The 16076-nt window shown below is 44.5% G+C and overlaps 1 protein-coding gene across 1 annotated transcript in view; it reads left to right on the top strand.

Annotated features, from left to right (window-relative positions):
- The window catches only part of LOC309559354 (heat shock factor protein 3-like), a 71413-nt gene that overhangs the window by 23509 nt on the left and 31828 nt on the right, over positions 1 to 16076 (top strand). The window contains exons 4-7 of the mRNA XM_082262596.1: positions 3542 to 3669; positions 9768 to 9843; positions 13693 to 13754; positions 15054 to 15141. Coding sequence (XP_082118722.1) covers positions 3542 to 3669; positions 9768 to 9843; positions 13693 to 13754; positions 15054 to 15141 — 354 coding nt within the window. The remainder of the gene's footprint in view (positions 1 to 3541; positions 3670 to 9767; positions 9844 to 13692; positions 13755 to 15053; positions 15142 to 16076) is intronic.

Raw genomic sequence — 16076 nt, 5'->3', positions numbered from 1 at the left:
TTTAAATGTGCAGAAGATTGGCACCTAATATCGGCTATCGGCCTGAAGTGTGGCCGGAAAATCGATATCTGCCCTGAAAAAACTATATTCGTTGATCCCTACTCCCTAGGGACACATTTAACCCTTTGATCTCCCCTGATGTTAACCCCTTCTCTGCCAGTGTCAGTACAGTGACAGTGCATTTTTTAACACTGATCACTGTATTTGTGTCACTGGTCCTCCAGAAGAGTTATTTAGTGTCCAATTTTGTCCACTGCAAGTTGCAATCCTGCTATAAGTCACTGATCGCCACCATTAATAGTAAAAAAGAAAAATAAGATATACGCTTATTGGGATTTTTTTTCTACCAAAAACATGTAGTAGAATACATAGTGGCCTAAATTGATAAAGAAATTTCGTTTTTTTTTTTTTTTTTTTTTTTCATTTTTTGGATATGTTTTATAGCAGAAAGTAAAAATGTTTTGTTTTTTTTTTTTTTCAAAATTGTCGGTCTTTTTTTGTTGCAGAGGTGATCAAATACTACCAAAAGAAACCTCTATGTGTGGGGGGAAAAAAAGGACATCAATTTTTTTTGGGTGCAGCGTCGCACGACCACGCAATTGTCAGTTAAAATAACGCAGTGCCATATCGCAAAAAATGACCTTGTCATGAGGGGTAAACCTTCCGGAGCTGAAGTGGTTAATGAATTTTAATGAAAATGTAGCACTGTCCCTGTTAGAACTGCAAGTTATTCACTCTGCGGGTCCCCCTGAGTTACCAGCACACAGTCATGACAGATACAAGTTCCTAATTTCTTCTCTTCAGCTCACTCCAATAATCAGTCTAGGGGTATTTGGTTGTTTTGTAGTTTATTGTAAAATGGGGATAGGAGAAGTAAATAGTGGGATATTCCAGTTTAACTATAGACCTTGTTGAGGACTCCTATCTTCGGATACAGCCAGGCTGTTGATTCACCCTGCCACTATGGATGGATTTGAATTGAGTCTTTCCCTTAAGACGATTCGTGAACAGACAATTATCTTCAGGACACTCTTCCCCAGTATCCTCTTTCTCTTCCTCTGCTGACACCCATCTACTGCCTATCCTACAATCAGGGGTGCCCCCCCCTCCAGTCAGGCCCTTTCACACGAGTCCCTGTACTCCCAATACTGTAGTCCCAGGGTCTCCAGTGTCTCCCCTCTGTCAGCTCTGGACCTCAGGGTTCAGCTCCCCTCATCCGCTCCTCTGGTCCTCAGGGCGACCTCCTGCGACCGCATGACACCTCTACAAAGGAGGGGGCAGCCGCCCCCTCCCTCCAGGACTGCGCTCTCCAGCCAAAGACCCCGCAGCACATCTGCTCCTGGCTTTTATACAGTATCCCAGAATACACCAAGGCGACCTGCCCTCTGCCAATCACCAGGACTGTATCAAAAGCCTATGCACTGATTCGTCAGGTTTCCTCCCACTGTCCAACAATGTTGCCTCCTGTAATGGATCAACCGGCACCCCAATCGGACACCTCCATTGACGGATGCTCCTAGTGCTTCCCGAAGGCTCCGAGCACTCCACCAGACACCGTAACCACTTCAGACCCCACAAACCGCCGCAGCTTGGTTAGGGTCTCGCCGTCTCCTACCCACCCTGGACCAACGACAAGGCTCCAGGTTCCCGTGGGTGAACCTCTCTTTCCTCAGAGAGTGCAGCAGGAACAGGAACAAGCTCTTACACAAGCTCTTACAAGAGCTTATTGATTATCCAAGGGAGTATGAAGGACACAGCAATCCTTTGTAGCATATTCCCCCCAATGAGAGACAGGACTTTAGATTGAGGGTGAAGTATAACTCTATTTTATTGAACAAGAAACAAACTTTTATACAGTTTTCGCACACAAGGTTACCGCCCAGGTGGACCTTGTTAAAACAGGCCCTGACATTCACAATCCAATGAAAACAGAGTTTTACACTCTCATACATTGTACACAAAGATACACACTGTGGGACAATTCCCCCTACACCTTAGCAGCCAATCCACATACACATATACATCCCATAATAAGCGTATCTTAAGGCAGACAGAACAATGTGAGGTCATTAACATTTAACAATGAGGCAGGCACAATCCACATTCCCTCCCAATACACAAACAATAGGCAAGTCTGCCAATGACAGTCTGTGTGTCTCTCTCACAGACAAGCACATGGAATACACTGTGTAAGGTGGTATTAAATCTTGATATTTCTATATGAAGATATGTTTGACAAATATTACTGTCCCACTTGAAGCAATCCAAACCATTATCTGTCTTTCACTCATAGTGACGGTTAGTACAGTCACACCTCCCTATTGGACCAGCGTGAAACACTCTTCAGACTGAATGATTTGCATCCTGAGCACAATGAGCAGACCCCACTAATAGATCCTGCTCCCTGATAGGCAGAGAGCAATATAGATTTACCTGCAGCTCCTCTGGTAAGCAGACAGAGCTCAAAACTATACTCTCTCCCTAGCACCTACCTAGGAGGGTGCTACACAAAGAAACATTTCTCTATCATCCATTAATCCATTAACAGAAGCAGCCTCATCTTCATGAGCTGAGTGGGTTATGCTGCCACCTGCAGGAGTAGTCTAGGCTGTACGTTAGTACAAAGTTTTTAACATATACAAGCCCATGGGGCTGTCCCTCCAGGCATAACCCTCACTGCCACAGCCCAGCACATCAGTTTGTTTCTGCCTAGAGAAGGAGGTGTATTCTACTAGAGCGCTGAGTGCCTCTTGGGCTTTTGGCCACCAGGCCTCTGTTATACATGTTTGTAAGGCAGCGACTTGGTTGTCTGTGCACACCTTTTACAAAATTTTACAAGGTGGATTTGTTGGCCTCTTTTGGCTGCTGTTTTAATAAGAGAATGTTTTTTTATTATTCTCTTAGGGGTCTTTTGCCCGGGTGAGCTCCTGTTGTTTGGTTGAGCTCCATGTTGCCCGATTGGCTAGGTTTAGCCTCTTGGAGTTGACGATACTGTCTGGTTGCGTTTTTCCCACCCCTCATGCCTGTACTGCTTTGAGACGTCCCACTCAGCTCATGAAGATGAGGCTGTGTCTGTGGATGGACGATAGAGAAAATAAGATTTTTGTAAGATCTTGCTGTAAAATCGTTTTCTCTGATGTCCAATCGACAGACGCAGCACCTGCCCCTTTGATTGGGGATGGTTCTTTTGTCTTCACTGCTTACAACTAAACTGATGTGCTGGGCTGTGGCAGTAGGGGTTATGCCTGGAAGGACAGACCCGTGGGCGTGTATATGTTAAAAGCTTTGTACTAACGTGCTGCCTAGACTACTCCTGCAGGTGGCAGCATAACCCACTCAGCACATGAAAATGAGGCTGCGTCTATCGATGGACATCAGAGAAAAAGATCTTTTTTTTTAATTTTTTTTATCATTTTTTTGGGGCTTTTTAAAGCGATTTGTATTTAGACGGTGGGGGGTTGTAAGGAAGTAAGTTGGTCTTCCATGTGCGTGCTGAAATGTGAATATATGTGAATACATTTTTTTTTTTTTTAATTGACAGATCTCCTCTTCCGTAAAACCTGAAGACCCTCACCTATCACAGGAGGAATTGCAGAAGGTTGTTGCTGAACTTCAAGACCTAAAAGATGTTCAAAATAGTATGGATGCAAAATTGGAAAACATGAGGCGGTATGAACGAACTAACTTTCCCCACTTCATTACACACTCCCAGCACAGAGACTGAGCTGTGAAATACCGTAGCCCACGCAAATGATAGCCAGTGGGACCTGCTGCCGATCATGTGACCACGGTGACAGCCCATCACAGTGGTCATGTGACTGACTAATCTTTTCCCATCTAAGCTATTAGGCAGCCCTGTCCCACTGGGACACCTGATCGGCTGATCATAGAGGCGAACAAAGACCAGAACAGCTCTTTTCGCCTCTGATATAGGGAACCTTGCATCACTTCCGGTTTACCCCGATGTAAACTGCACCATTTTAAAAAATGGAAAGCATTTGATCACACCGATGCTTTTAAGGGCAGAGGAGGGATTTCTAGTCTTATAGACTCCAGATCTCGCCTTAAAAAGTACCTGTCACACACCTATTGCTGTCACAAGAGATGTTTACATTTCTTGTGACAGCAGTAAAAGTGATAACAAAAAAAATTAAAGCGACAGTGTAAAAATAATAAAAAAAAAAATTTTATGCCCCATGCTTGCGTGCAAAGGCGAACACACGTGTCAGCACGCATGCTTTGATGGCTTGGCTGTTGAATGCCAGGTGCTGAAGGATGAAGGTTTGTTTGAATTGGTGGTTCCTACGCTGTTAAAAGCTAGGAAATCTGCCTCTAGGAAGATCTACCATTGTAGAGACGTACATTGCGTGGTGTGAGCCTCTTGTACCATCAAGGGCCAGGTATCGGGTGGCGGTCTTTTTCCAACGACCTTTGGCCACACACTCCCTGGTGCATAAATTTTCTTCAGGGTGTCCGACATTTGGTTCCTTCAATGCGGGCTCCATTGCTTCCCTGGAATCCTAATGTGGTGCTTTCAGCTCTACTGAAGCTTATCTTTGAAAATATTTGGGAGGTTCCCTGCTTACGCTGCCCCAGAAGATGGCCTTCTTTGGTGGCTTTCGCCTCTGCATGCAGGGTGTCGGAACTGACAGCATTATCCTGTTGTTCACCTTATGATTCACAAGGATAAGGTGGTCCTTTGCCTCTTTCCGTCATTCCTTCCTATGGTGGTCTCTGACTGTTATTTGAATGCAGATATTGTGTTGCCTTCCCTGTGTCCCAGGTTTAAATATCTGAGGGTAATTGCCTTGCATGTCTTGGATTTGGTCCGGGCAATTGGGGTGTACCTAGCAGCTACGAAGACTTTTAGGAAGTCACTCTCTATTTTGTGCTCACAGACGGACCTTACAAAGGGTGTCTGCTTCTTCTGCGACCATTTCCAGATGGATCAGACGGTCAGGCATGTTGCGGCAGGGGTCAGGTTCCTCCTTTCCCTGTTTAGGCGCACTCTACTAGGGAGCTTAGTGCCTCCTGGGCTTTCCGTCTTCAAGCGTCAATGATGCAGGTTTGCAAGGTGGCCACCTGGTCGTCGGTGCACACTTTTACAAAATTTTGTGAAGTGGTTGTGTTGGCATCTGCGGACGCTTCTTTTGGCCGCAAGGTTTTGCTGGCTGCTGTTTAGAGGACCTGGTCCTCTTTGAGGGTATATTGTTTTTTCAGGTGGGCTCCAGATGTTTATGGCTGAGCTCTATGTTACCTGGTTGGATATGGTTAGCCTTGGGAATTTTCCACCCCTCATGTTTAACACTGCTTTGGGACGTCCCAATGATTAAGAAGAATCCGGAGCTGTGTCCGTCCATGAACGAAAGAGAAAATTGGCATTTTTGACTTACCATAAAATCCATTTCTCTGATGTTCATTGACAGACACAGCTCCCACCCCTCTGCAGAGTTGGCTTTCTTCTGACACTGCTTGTAACAAAACTGAGTGCCAATAGCTGAGAATGGATGTATACTAGGGATGGACCGATATCGTTTTTTCGTTACTGATGCCAATATTCTGGCCATCGCATATCGGTATCGGCCGGTATTTTGTATATTTAAAGTTTTGCAAAATAAACACAAACTTCGACACAAATCTGTTACTGAACATTTTAATGTTTGTTTATTAACTTTTTTAACATTAAGGGCTTATTCTTCACACATTACCTGCATGAAAACTGATAGGAAAACTGCACTTGCAGGGACATCAGTTTCACATCACCTGATTGTAAATGATGCATAAACTGCTGCAGTAGTGCACTCACTCACTGCAATAATTTTAGATCACTACTGCAGCAGTGCAGTCAGTATTAGCAAAACTGCTAGAAACAAGCTACTGCAGCAGTGCAGTCAGTGGCAGCAAAACTGCTAGAAACAAGCTAGACAACAGATAGACAGTGGATTGGACTAGAGTCAGTGGACTACTGTTGCAGTAGTGCACTCACTGCAATGATTTTAACAACTACTGTAGTCAGTGCAAAACTGCTAGACAAAAGCTAGACAGTGGATTGGAGTGGACACTAGTATTACTACACTTTTCAATACACCCAGTTAAGTAGAACAATATTATAGGAAAGTAGAACATTTCAGCATGTTCATGTTCACCTGTTTTTTTCATATAATCTGCCACTTCATTAACATGCTCACTTGGTACAAGAGGAGAGGAGGACAGAGGAGCAGAGAGAGAGAGAGGTATCTTCTAGCATAGGAAGCAAGTCTTTTGTAGCGTGCCTCATTTTCTTTCCTCCGCTGAAGAGGATCACCACTTCTTTTGTCAATTACCTGTTCCTTCAAAAAGAGATGAAGTTCATCATCCAAGCTCATTATTGCAGATTCATAAGAATCCTCTGCATGAGGCCCCAATAAAACACTGAAAATGTAATGATCAATTCGACCACGATGAATAAGATTATCTTCTGTTCATTGTAGTCTTTTTGGACATTTTTCTGTTTTTGCAGCATGCTGCTCTTTCAGATTTTAAAAATGCTGTTCTGGACTTGTCTTTTCGGCAGGAACCTCCTGTGAATATCTTCTGTCAGTCATTGTTTTGCCTTGGCCAATACATCATCAGAAGAGAAAGCGTGGTTCTTGTATCGAGGATTCAAAAAACTTGCCAGCACAACATTTTTAATCTCTTCATACTTCAAAGCTCTCTGGCTTGACAGACCATCATTTGAAAGTTAGAGGGTGTCGTGTGCCATGACACTGAGGTCTGACATATCAACATGCCTCATTCCTTTCCGCATGTTTGCTCCGCTGTCTCGAAGGAGCACAAGCATCACTCGGTCTCTGGTGATTCCCCATTCTTCAAGCATGCCTAGAAACATTTCCCTACTGTACTCCCCAGTGTGGGATCCTTGCATCACTTGTATTCAAGACCAATTGCCTTTTTGTCCATCAGCTATCAATGACATGGCATGAAAGATTCATTAGTGACTCTGTTTGTCCTCCTCCGGACCAGTCAGTCGTGAATGAGAGTGAGTTACCAGCATTCTCTGGTTGCACAATAGCCTTCGATAATACTTCTCACTTTTCAGTGTGTACCTTGGCTCAAGTATGGATATCAACTGCTTAAAGCAGAGTTCCACCCTCAAAGTTTTTTTTCACTAAAAATACCCCCGTTACAGTCAGGGCTAGTGCATTCCACAATGGATAGCCTCTGAACTGTCCGAGGTCGCACTTATCTTTTGGAAGAAATACTTACATTGAAAATGTCTTTACCAGCGCTGCCATCTCAGGTGTGGGCAGCTGATGCCAGCGCGTCCTCTTTGTCGTCCTCTTCGTCCCAGAATGCGCCTGCACCGGCTCCGTTCGTCATGTCCGGTGCAGGCGCGTCATTCCTGCACGCCAAGAAGCTGTTTAGCAGGGAATGACGCGCCTGCACCAGACATGACGAGCAGGGCTGGTGCAGGCGCATTGATTCCTGGGAGCGATGACGTTCAGCTCCCAGGAATCAATGCAAGAAGTAAGTGATGGCGGCGGACGTGTCCGCAGAGGGAGGAAGAGGAAGTAATGTAAGTATATTTTCTTCTAAAACAAGGTAAGTAAAGAAAAAAAAAAATCATGATTATCCATTTTTTTTTTTTTTTTTTTTTTTTTTTTTCAGGTGACACAGAACAAGCAGATGGGGCAAAGTGTCTTTTAAGGGTGGAACTCTGCTTTAAATCCTGAGTCAGACACCATTGTAAATGGCTGGTTATCAGTGACCATCATCTCTGTGATTACTCTGACACCTGTTTTTTTTTTTTTTCTGAAACATATGTTATTGTTACCTGGGATAGTGGAGGAGGTATTTCAAAATCACATTGATATTAATTTAGTTTTTTCTGTGATGCATGATATAATTCAATATGATGAACTCTTAGATGGGCCCAAAAGTTTGACTTATTTTTGTTTTTTGCAGTTACTGATCCCATGCTTATATTTGTGCATGTGTTGCACACTGCTTCTTTTCCTGGAGATGGTTGAGACCAGAAATAGTCCCAGACCGCACTTTTACTTTTTCTGTCTTCATCCATCTCCATTGCAATTTGAAAGAGACAATAAGGTTAAAGAAATGGCTGGCTGGCTGCTGGCACCCTGGCCTGCTGTTGGTGGCTTGTTGGCACCCTGTTGTGGGTCGGTGGCTGACACCTGGCAGTATAGGTGGCTGGCTGGCACCATGTTGTGGGTCAGTGGCTGAAGCCTGGCAGTGTGGGTGGCTTGCTGGCACCCTGTTGTGGGTCGGTGGCTGATGCCTGGCAGTGTGAATGGCTTGCTGGCACTCTGTTGTGGGGTGGCTGGCTGCTGTCACCCTGTTGTGGGTTGGTGGCTGACGCCTGGCTGTGTGAGTGGCTTGGGTGTCACCCTGTTGTGGGTGGCTGGCTTGGGTGTCGCCCTATTGTGGGTGGCTGGCTTGGGTGTCACCCTATTGTGGGTGGCTGGCTTGGGTGTCACCCTGTTGGGGATGGCTTGCTTGGTGTCACCCTGTTGTGGGTGGCTGGCTTGGTGTCACTTTGTTGTGGTTGGCTGGCTTGCTGGAACACTGTGGTGGGTGGCTGGCTTGGTGTCACCCTGTTGTGGGTGGCTGGCTTGGTGTCACCCTGTGGGTGGCTGGCTTGGTGTCACCCTGTTGTGGGTGGCTGGCTTGGTGTCACCCTGTGGGTGGCTGGCTTGCTGAAACCCTGTTGTGGGGTGGGTGTCTTGATGCTGGCCTGGCACCCTGTTGTGGGTCGATGGCTGGCAAACTGCTGTGGCTGGCTGGCACCCTGTGATGGGTGGGTGGCTGAGGCCAGGACCTGTGGGTGGCTGGCTGGCTGGCTGGCACCGTAACCGGACTACAGCTCCACATGCTGTCCGAAACGTGGGAGGTGGTCTTAGAAGTCAATGACGTCACGTGTGCGCCGCGCACAATATTGGTAACTTCCGGGACCGATTCCGATATATTGGGGAAAAGTGCATATCGGCCCTCGATATATATCGGCCGTGCTGATAATCGGTCGATCACTAGTATATACCCCCTGGGACTGCCCATAGGCGTAGTCAAGCTTTTTCCTGCCTAGTGTCCTCCTGTAGGGGGCAGTATAACCCAATGTTTAAGAAGAATCAGGTGTCCGTCAATGATCATAAAAAGAAAGTATTTTACGGTATGTTTTTTTTTTTTTTTTAAAAACAAGACTTTACAATCACTTAAATGCCGGTTCACATATGTGCGGCTTGCGAGATCGCATGTAATTCCGAGTGCACTGCTCCTTCATTACATGCGATCTCCTGTGCGGATGCGAATTCAGCCATACACTTTGTATGGCTGAATCCGCACTGTATCCACAGCAAACACGCACAGGACCCTTTTTTCAGCCGCATCAGGATCGGATCACACAGTGGTTCACACTTGTGCGATCCGATCCTGTGCAAACTGTCAAATGCGATCAAACTGGGGGTGTCGTTTACATTTAATTGACACCCCCTGCGTATCGCATATGGCAGTGTGAACTGCCAGATGTGCAGATGCGATGCGGGAACAGGCTGCGTATTCGCAGCCTTCCCGCATCGCACAAGTGTGAACCGGCACTAAAGTGATTATAAACGTTCAATATTTTGAAATAATAACAAACGTTTCCTACTTGCCTTCTTTGTACAGTGGTTTTGCACAGAGCAGCCCCAATCCTCCTCTTCTCATACCCCCCCCCCCCCCCCCATCCTCTTGTTAGCTACTACATCACTGTATAAAATATGTTCTATTTGCAGGGAAAATGAAATGCTTTGGAAGGAGGTGTCATCACTCAGAAGGAAACACAACCAGCAACAAAAACTTCTTACAAAGGTGAGCTGACATGCGTCATATTTGTTGTTTTCCACACCAGTAATAAAGTAGCTGGTTTATTCTTGTATTGTGTATATACTACACCTTCATGATACAGCAAACCACTGCACATACTAGCACATTATGAAATACCTTACAACGAAGCCCTGCAGCGCCGCGCCGACAGGCGCTATAATCTTCACCTGGTCTTCCTTCTGCGTTCGTGTCCTCTGGCCATGTGATTACCCATGCCAGCCATGCTGTCACTCCTGAGCACATGTGTGGGACACGGCACAAAGCTCTGAAGGGAAGGCATGGGTATACCGTATCTTCAGAGCGCATGCACTGGTGAGATCACCAGTTGCATGCAGTGAGAATATCTCGGATATTCATAGTACCTACAGGTAAGACTTATTATAGGCTTACCTCTTAGGTACAAGTTTACAGGTTTTACGTCCACTTTAACTGACAGTTGTGCAGTCGTGCGACGCTGTACCCAAATATAATGTATGTCCTGTTTTTCGTTTGGAGGTATTTGATCACCTCTGCGGTTTTAATTTTTTTGCACTATAAACATAAAGGCCGACCATTTTTGAAAAAAAAAACATTTTTTACTTTCTGTAAAAAAAAAATATACAAAGTATATTCCACGCGCCAAGGAACTATAATAAAATATATGTATGCAAATAACCTGTGTACCTAGAAGTAAATAAATGGAATGAGCAGCTGCTGTAGGATAAAGGGTAGACTGAAAAATGAATGGTCTAATCGAAAAGACCAAATACAGCGCTTGCTAATTAATCACTATTGGATAGCAATATCCATGCCAATCTCTGTGGTACATATAAATAATCAATCAATAAAAAGTGGTATAAATATAAGTTAAAATATCAAGTTATCAAATATAAATAGTACTAATCATCAAAACTCCCAATAAATAATTAAATAGGTGCCACAGTGTGCATAAGTGACTTGGTGAATGATATATATAAAAAATATAAAAAATCATATAGATATAAAAATGGTAGAAACAAATATAATCAACAGTATTATAGTATGAATGAATTATGAATAGTCCAGAATAAACAGTGACTGTAGTGCTCAAATATTAGTAAAGTCCTCAGTGAAAGTGAGTCTTCAAAATTTCGAAGGTGCAAGTGCTCAGGCGTGATTGGCCATATCATCGATTCCTTGCCTCGTGTGAGTGAATAGATTGGATCACTTACCGGATCTAGTGGGTCCTATATGCCATATGGCATTAGAACCATTCGAGCTTATTAGCCCCCTGGGCTGAATAGGTTTCCCCTTTGTGGTCCTATGGGCTGGTGACGGCTCCTTTAGGCTCCGGGGTAAACTACCAAGTGTGGTAGGAAAAGGAGAAAAAAGGCTCCAAATAGTGTAGTAGTATTAAGATTAAAATAGTTTACTTCCCATATATCGGGTTCAAATGCAGGAGAAATGACAAATCACTGGTGGTCAGCAGTGCGGGCTGCGTGTCCTCCTCGCAGAGTGGCGAGCTAACTTCCGGCTTGCGTTCCACTCACATGACGTAATGACGCTATGCGGTCCAAACTGCCGCGTTTCGTCACTTCCGGTGACGTCCTCAGACTCAGTCAAACTCTGAGGATGTCACCGGAAGTGACAAAACGCGTCAGTTTGGACCGCATGTCTGGCTCTTTAGGGGGATCATTAATTCTTTATGGCACCCCACACTTTGGCAAACATGGGGTGCTTTGGGTGCTGCACAAGTTTAAAAAAGTGGTCAGCAACTTCTTTCCCTGCATTTCTGCTGGTAGGGAAGCCCATTGAAGCCCTACACGCAGCACACATCCACACAGGGCTTGTTCACGTCAGGTTGGAGGGGCAGTAAAACCACATGGTTGAGCTGTCTTTACTACCCTCAGCTGCTCCCCCTTTAACTGCAGAGGCAGCATCTGGGGATGTACACATGTGGTGGCTGCAGCTGGAGGTATACCCAGGTTGAATGGGGCTGCACTGCAACCACCCTGCAACTGTGTGCATGGTTACGGTGTGGTGGTGCTGCATTTCCGGGCTTAAAACAGGTGGTGAGAAGCAACATATTGCCTCTTTACCGCCTGCCAAATGCCTCTGAAAAGTGATCTAAGCAAGGATTGATTTTCAAAGGAGCAGCAGCCCTTGCTGCTATCAGAAACGAGCCCTAAAAAGCAGTTCTGACAGTACAGGAATGGGGGGTCAGGATTAAAATTAACATATATATATATACACACACACACGCGCACGCATACACGCACATACAAAAAAATGTACAAACACACCTGCATACACATGTATGTATACATGCGCACACACACATACAAATGCACACACATACAAACACATGTACAAACACACACACATGCATACACATGTATACATGCACACATAGACCCATACAAACACATGTACAAATGCACACACATGCATACACATGTATACATGCACACATACAGACACATGTGCACATACAGACACATGCGCAAACACACACACATACAAATGCATACACATGTATACATGAACACACACAGAAACATGGACACATGCACACACATACAAACACATGTACAAACACACACACACACACACATGCATACACATGTATACATGCACACATATAGATACATACAAACACACACACACGTACAAATGCAAACACATGTATACATGTACACACACACACATACAAACACATGTGCAAACACACACTCATGTACACACACCCACACATACAAACACATGTACAAACACACACATGTACACACATGCTTACACACACACACACACACACACACACACTATATATACATACACACACACTTTAAAAATTCTAGTACAATACCTTTCCCTACATAGCCGGGTACTGCACTGTAGGGGGAGGCAGAGATCACAGCACACTCCCCCCTCCCTTTACTTTCACTTTCCTGAGGCTGACGGAGCTCCCTCGCAGTGCTGATGTACAGTTCGGCAGGGGATCTGGAGATCGGCCTCATCTGACAGCCCTTCTCTACCATGATCCCGCGGCACACCTGAGGACCTCTGGCGGCACACTAGTGTGCCGGGGCACACCGGTTAAGGAAGGCTGGGTTAAACAACTAGGGTGATCAAAGGGTTAAATGTGTGCCTAGCAAGTGTTTTTGTGTACACTTTGTGCTGCTTTCACTATAGGAAGAGATGGATTCCAGTCCCTGATTTGCAGAGACATAGAATTGGTCCTTTCCCCTCCTGTCAGAACTGAGATATGCCATGTTTACATCGAGTCCCCAGGGCCCGCAGATCGGCTTCTGCTGTGAATGATCACAGCAGAAACTCCCCGCCTTTAGCACGTGTGCGCCCCCTGCAGGAAGAAGTGCAGGATAGTGTATGTATGTATATATGTGTGTGTGTGTGTGTGTGGCAGTAAAAGTGCTATAGGGTAGTCATAGTCAGCAAGTGGTTAAAGCTGAACTCTGGGAGGAGGAATTATTATCTTAATACATTTGTCATGCGTATTCTTCTTGACTCATTTGTGTTTTGTGTATTTTTTCCAGATCTGTGCAGTAATCCAGTGTTTCCTAATTGTAATAAAGACCCCCTCATTGCTGCTCTTTTTCTTTGTGCAAGGTGACTGGTCTTGTCTCCACCCCCTACCTGTAGTTTTCTGCAGGCAGTCTGTAGTGGGTGGTAGTGATGCTGCCCACCCCCCCAGTTTTTATTTTTTTGGCTCTACTTACTAGGTGGTCTGTTGTGCACATTTCAGATACTCAGAGGATCCAGCGTTGTCCTGCCACTGATCCTCTTGTCTTCTGCCACTGCTCAGTCTGCTCTACCCACTCGTTTTTTAGCAATTTATATATTTTTTGTTTCTTTTAGATCCTTCAGTTCATTTTGAGCCTAATGAGAGGAAACATTGTAATGGCGCCAAAAAGAAAAAGGTATTTATATACGACTGATTTCTACATTATGCTAACATCACAGAACCTAATGTGATAGAACCGAGGATCAATCTGTAATTCCTGTTCTCCTCTTTGTTGAAGAATCATAACGGCAGTTTTTAGTTTGAGGGTTTTTTAAATATTCGTGGATAAATAAATGATGGGTCTCCTCTGCTGGAACATCAAGACCTCACGTCATGACCCATTGTGGTACTGGAGGACCCTAGTTGAGAAACTCTCTGTAATACAGCCTTTCTTTTTACCGAGGAACCCATGAAACAATTTGGGAATCCTAGTAAATATCATCATGAGTAATTTGTAGAAATAATAATTTTATATTTTTGACATCCAAAGCAGATCAAGGGCCCCCTAAAAAGGTGGTCAGGGGAGGAGGGCCCCTTGGATTGGTGGTCAGGGGAGGAGGGCCCCTTGGATTGGTGGTCAGGGGAGGAGGGCCCCTTGGATTGGTGGTCAGGGGAGGAGACCCCCTTGGATTGGTGGCCATGGGAGGAGGGCCCTTACATTATTGGCAAATGATGAAGGTCCCTTTTTACATTGGTGGTTAGTGGAGAAGGACCACCTTACCTGGGTAGTCCAAGGGAGAAGATTCCCTGCCACCTTGGTGGTTAAGTGGCAAAGGGCCCTTCTCACTTTGATCAGCAGAAAAGGGCCCCCTTACCTTGGGAGTTAGTGATGTATTGCCAGTTTAATTAGTGGTCAGTGGAGAAGGGCCTATTTACAGTAGTGGTCAGTGGAGAAGGACCACCTCAACTAGGTAGTCCATTGGAGAAAGGAACATTGGTAGTCAAGTGCAACAGGGCTCCCCCATCAGCTTGGTGATCAGTGCACTAGAATCCCCTTATATTGGTGATCCATAGATCAGGGACCCCTCACATTGATCATCAGTCAGGAGAATGTCTCTTTGCTAAAAAGATATGAGGCCAGGATCCCAGGGTACAACCTAAGGTTCCACAGAGCCCTTGTTCAGAAAGGCTGCTCTAGTAGTCTTGTATTTGCCAACATTTGTACACAAGACAGCTTGTTCTGTATCTGTGCTGCAACAATAAAAAAAATACATAAAACAGAACCCACATTTATGATGTAATCGGTTTTGTTGATTCTAGATATTACATTGAAAACAATGCAATGCCGTGTGATGAACAACCACACAATCCCAAATCTCAGCCTTTTATGTTAATAATAGAAAAATCTGAATTGATAATGACAAGAAGTGTATGAATAGAGTCCTACACTGATCACTTCTCTGTCCTTCATGCATAATTTTTCTTTTATTTCCAGACAGCTGACGCTGGAGTCCACCTCGTCTTCTCCTCCTCCAAAATACAGTCGAAATGTTTTGCAGTTTCCTGAGGGTGTGGAGGAAGAGGTAAGAAATTTGCACTTATCATATTCAGAAATAAGAAAAAGTGCTACTTGTAAACAACCTCTGATATCATTCATTCTTTTATTGCATTTCCCTGTTTTTATGGAACTTAATCTAACAAATCTTTCAGATGTAAAAATGTAAATTATGGGTAATTTTGATGTGCTTTTAAAACTGGGACGGCTGCTAACGGAAAATGTCGTGCACAAGTTCCAGAATACTGGGGACCATTAACCACTTCAGCTCTGGAAGATTTACCCCTCTTCATGACCAGGCCATTTTCTCTATCATTCATTGACAGACGCAGCTTCATATCTTCTTGACTATTGGGTTATACTGCTCCGTTCAGGAGTAGGACACTAGGCAGGAAAATGCTTTGTAGAAAGAAAGCGGCACTTCCAGCAGTAGGAAAAACTTGATTTTATTGCAGAATCAAAGGTCCAACATCAAACACACAGGACAAACTAGATCAGCTGACGCGTTTCACACCATGTGCTTAATCAAAATGATCATCAAGAATTCTGATAAAGTCGGGGCGGTTGTCGTTATGGACTCCAGCATGTACCGTGATGAAGCTCTAAGACAGCTCTCCGACAGTAACACTTATACACCACTTAGTAATGATCCTACAACCTTGTTTAAAGGTTTGTTATATGATTTAATTCAGAAGGGTGTATATTTGGGCATTTTTAGTGTTAGAGAAGCAGAGGCTTTGATACCCACACACCCCATTATACTCATCTTTCACCATCTTCCTAAGACCCACAAAGGTCTTGATCCTTTATTTGGCAGACCTATTGTGGCAGGTATAGGGTCTTTAAATGAGAAATTGGGACAATGGCTGGACGGCCAATTGCAGCCTTTAGTCATGTCCCTACCCAGTTTTCTTAAGGATACAAAACCTCTATTAACGATAATGCAAGATGTTGTATGGAAAC

Source organism: Pelophylax lessonae (assembly GCF_965119305.1).
Source record: "Pelophylax lessonae genome assembly, chromosome: 7".
Lineage (NCBI taxonomy): Eukaryota > Metazoa > Chordata > Amphibia > Anura > Ranidae > Pelophylax > Pelophylax lessonae.
Note: the sequence above shows the minus strand (reverse complement) of the source record. Positions and strands in the feature narration are given on the sequence as shown.